A 4712-nucleotide genomic window follows, 5' to 3' on the forward strand; every position below is an offset into this window, starting at 1 on the left:
AGAGCTTTCTTGAGTCCTAATGAATAACATAGAAAGGACCCAAACATGAGTTTATTCACGATCTTTCATCTCCAATAAAGGCTTATTTCTCACTTTACTCAACATATCTGCTTTTTGTATGATTAAAACACGTCTGATCCTGTCTCCAATCGGGCTTAATGTGTCGGGTATTTGTTTCAATGATACGTAATCCTAGGGAATTGTTATGAGCTGTTCTTCTAAATATCTAAATTCAGCAGGAATAATTCCATGTTATCCCTAAGTATTATTCTTTCAATTACAAAGAGAAAGAGGAGAAAAAGTGGGAGGAGCCAAGTCAATATGTGCTTTAATATGGGTCTTTGAAGGTTGGTAATACATATCACATACTGCTTAATGCATAATACTTAATGCTTACTCGATGTGAGTGAATAATAACATAATTCTAAGTCAATAAATATTACTATGTAATTGTAGTTCTCAGGTTATTATTATTATTAATATTATCATTATTATTGTTGTTGTTTTTGTTGTTGTTGATATTATTCTTATTTGGAAGATGCTATCATGATCCCTCAATACTGACATCTAGGTAATATTTATATACATAAATCATTTAAAATATTAAACTCATCCAAAAGTATAAATTAAGATTACACTCAAATTTTATAAACATATCACAACTGTAATTATTGTGAAAATTAAATCTATATATTTAAATTTCATAGTCTAGGCTGTGAAGAGAGAGAGAGAGAGAGAGAGAGAGAGAGAGAGAGAGAGAGAGAGAGATGTCTGGTCAATTATAATGGTAGATATAGTGGCTTTAAACTACTTCCTTTATTATTACATTATGAATATCGATAATAACCAACAGCTATTGTTTTAGAACTTTTCGCCCTATTAAAGAATATCTTTTATTGACATATTTCCTCAGGTTACAAACAAATATCTTATACTATAGGTAAATTAGGTTTAAAATATCTTAATCAAAGTAATGGTTGTTTCACGTCATTCCATAGTTTAGTGTAGGGCGAGCAGCGCTCGTGGTCAGGACAGAACTCTACGTCATATATCAGTTTTCCGAAGCAAGGACATTGAAGTCTGGTTTAAAGTGATTATTTTGAACACCAATAGATGTCACTATAAACACTCAAATCCTAGATTGATGATTCTATTTTACTAGATGGCGGAGTAAGGTTGTTATTTTATCTTTAAATGACTATTTTTACTTGATATGATTATCGTTTTTTTCATTATAATAACGCGTCATCATATAAATTATGTAAATGCACATGTTGCATATGTATAGACGTAATTTGATTCCTAATAAGAATCCTATAATTCGAGTGCACTGTATATACATTTTCGACCCTCGGTGATAATGGTGTCACCCTGTTATGACGTCATGAGCTTCCCAAGGATATATTAGTACTGCTTTCCTGTTCTGCCGATAGATGGACCTAGCGTGCACTTTTGTAGAATTTAGATTATATTGATTGGAGTTGTAGAGGCGAGGGGGACAAAACATTCTCGCCAAGTAATTCACACCGGATAAACGATTGGTTGTTCAATACCTATTGTGGTTGTGGAAGTTCAAGGAAAAATATATACGCTTAATATTTTAAGGTATTTTCATAATCTTTTATATAGGACTTTTAAAGCGTCATGCTATAATTATATGATTTTATAGACGACCACAAGAGATATATTATGAACAAGTTATTTTCTGTATTTGATTCCGAAATCGACATTTGAATATAATATCAATTTAATAAATGATTGTGATTATAAATACATGAATTAATACTATATGTTTTCATGATAGATACATACGTAAAAAAACCCAGAATAGAGAACCACATTTTCTTTAGTTATTCACAATAAAAAATCATTACAGTAACCCAATAATACTTCCATATCTGTGTTATATTTAGTTATTTATATCCATTGTTGTTACGTGACATTAAACTTATAGATAACATCCTATTTCCGAACGAATTTCTCCTCTCTTATAATATTTTCCTCACTCTTTTGTTGGTCTGTTTTCAGAATTCCCTGTTTTAAGGAATAATAAAGTAATAGAAAGAAATTAAGACTCTGACAGGAGGATGCCGGTATATATGAAGCTGAATGAAAGTTTGGTGATTTTTGGCATATATATGTGAGTAAATATAAGGCTGGACTATCCTTGAGGTGGGTCATCACTCTATAGCCACAGTATTAGAATTAGATTATGTAATGTGACGAATAGCTAAGAACATAGAAGTCAATGTCCGGCTCTCTGAGGAGTATGAGAGTGGCTATGTGGCTATGTGAGTACGAAAGGGTTATTGAAGGCAAAGGTGAGTAAAGTTTTTTGTCATAAGATTCCAAGTTATATATAAGATTATCTGTGTATACTGTATATATATATATATATATATATATATATATATATATATATATATATATATATATATATATATATATATATATATATATATATATATATATATATATATATATATATATATATATATATATATATATATATATATTATATATATATATATATATATATATATATATATATATATATATATATATATATATATATATATATATATAGATAGATAGATAGATAGATAGATAGATAGATAGATAGATAGATAGATAGATAGATACGTAATTTTAAAGTAATTATTTCCTGGCCAGGAATTTGAGTGATCTTTTTATATCCTTCAGTCAAAAATCTGAAGCTTTATATTTCCGTTGCGTTCCTGTCATCCTTTTTATCTTAGATGATTCATTAGCTTTTCACTGTCTCCTTACAAGAATAATCTGTCGTTCATCAAACAGCAATAAATCCGTAACTTTAAATCACCATTACAGTTTTGTTGTTCATGGAGATATGTGAATATCAAATTCGTCTTCATTAACATAAGAGTTTTAAATTTTGGATCAATTAAAGAGATAAGATCTCACGTTGATTTGATATCTAGATTATGATCTCTAATGCAGATTAGGAATTCTGGCTGTGATTGAATAGAGAAGTATTTTGTGAACACGATTGTTATTTCTCCCGAATTATATTAGAGGAGAGAGAGAGATAGAGAGAGAGAGAGAGAGAGAGAGAGAGAGAGAGAGAGAGAGAGAGAGAGAGAGAGAGAGAGAGAGAGAGAGAGCTACCACTTTAGTTGGAAAAGCAGGATGCTATAACGCCAGGGGCTCCAACAGATGAAATACCTCAGTGAGGAAAGGAACAAGGGAAAATAAAATATTTTAAGAAGAGAAACGACATTGAGATAAAAATATCCAATAAAAACTATATAAACTTTAACAAAACAAGAGGAAGAGGAATAAGATAGAATAGTTTATCCGAGTGTACCCTCAAACAAGAGAACTCTTATATAAGGCAGAGGAAGACTATGGTTCAGAGGCTATGGCACTAACCAAGACTAGAGAACAATGGTTTGATTTTGTAGTGTTCCTCTCCTAGAAGACCTGCTTACCATAGCTAAAGAGTTTCTTCTACCCGTACTAAGAAAAAAGTAGCTACTGGACAATTACAGTACAGTAACCCCTTGGGTGAAGAAGAATTGTTTGGTAATCTCAGTGTTTTCATATGTATGAGGACAGAGGAGAATATGTAAAGAATAACCCAGAGTATTCGGTTTGTGTGTTGGCTAAGGAAAAATGAACCGTAACCAGAGAGAAGGATCCAATGTAGTACTGTGTAGCCAGTCAAAGGATCCCATAACCCACTAGCGGTAGTATCTCAACACTTCTCAATATTTTATTAAATTGCACGACCATCGTACCTTTATTGTAAAGTCTCTGGAGATACAAGATCGAATTTTCGATTAAAACTCTTTGTTTGGAATACTCATTTCATCGCAATTTCCCTCCAATAAATGATTCTGGAACTTTTAGGGACAGAATTTAAAGTTTTATACGCCATCTTCAATATTCCAACTTTGCCTCCTTAAGTTATGACTTATTTGTGCATTTAGATAATGTCAAATTAGGGGAATGGGAATATTTATCAGTGATATAATTAGTAGTCAATATTGAATTCCTAAAACTTAAGTCTTATAGAATTTAGTAAATAGAAGAAATATATATCTGTAATGTTGTTATCAAATTATTTCAGAATATGCAACATACCATACTGAACGATCCCTGACAACACGAAATAACTACATTTTTTTTCTAAACTGAACGAACCCCACAAACAAGGAAGCGTATCGAGTAAATCCTTTGCATCAATATCCTTATAGATATACTTTGGGATGGAAAGGAGTGTTCGTGGAACGATGAATTTGGAAAGCTTGCAATATCCTGCAGATGATGAAATGCATCGATATCCTTTTGATGAAATATCCTACACTCTAACAAACACCTTTGGTGATAGAAGAGTTATGGAAACGTGGGAGATTGGATAAGAGACAGCAAAGGCTTAGCGATGCATATGGTTCAGAATATAAAAAACTTTCAATCTATTACTATTATTATTATTATTATTATTATTATTATTATTATTATTATTATTATTATTATTATTATTATTATTATTATTATTATTATTAAAATTTGTATTATCATTATTATAATTATATGCATTTGGATTTTTTTTTCTACTTTTCTATTCTTCTCATCGTTATTATAACATAAAGAAACAATATCAATCTTGAATGAAAAATATTCTTCCCTCACATATAAAACTATATAAAAATCATATTTCTATTCCATTA

At 30.4% G+C, this 4712-nt stretch overlaps 1 protein-coding gene across 1 annotated transcript in view; it reads left to right on the top strand.

Annotated features, from left to right (window-relative positions):
• The first annotated feature begins 2269 nt into the window (after window positions 1-2269).
• Window positions 2270-4712, top strand: part of LOC137626920 (neuroligin-3-like) — a 60753-nt gene continuing 58310 nt past the window's right edge. The window contains exon 1 of the mRNA XM_068357905.1: window positions 2270-2321. Within this exon, the coding sequence (XP_068214006.1) occupies window positions 2270-2321 (52 nt within the window). The remainder of the gene's footprint in view (window positions 2322-4712) is intronic.

Source organism: Palaemon carinicauda, chromosome 34, assembly GCF_036898095.1.
Source record: "Palaemon carinicauda isolate YSFRI2023 chromosome 34, ASM3689809v2, whole genome shotgun sequence".
NCBI lineage: Eukaryota > Metazoa > Arthropoda > Malacostraca > Decapoda > Palaemonidae > Palaemon > Palaemon carinicauda.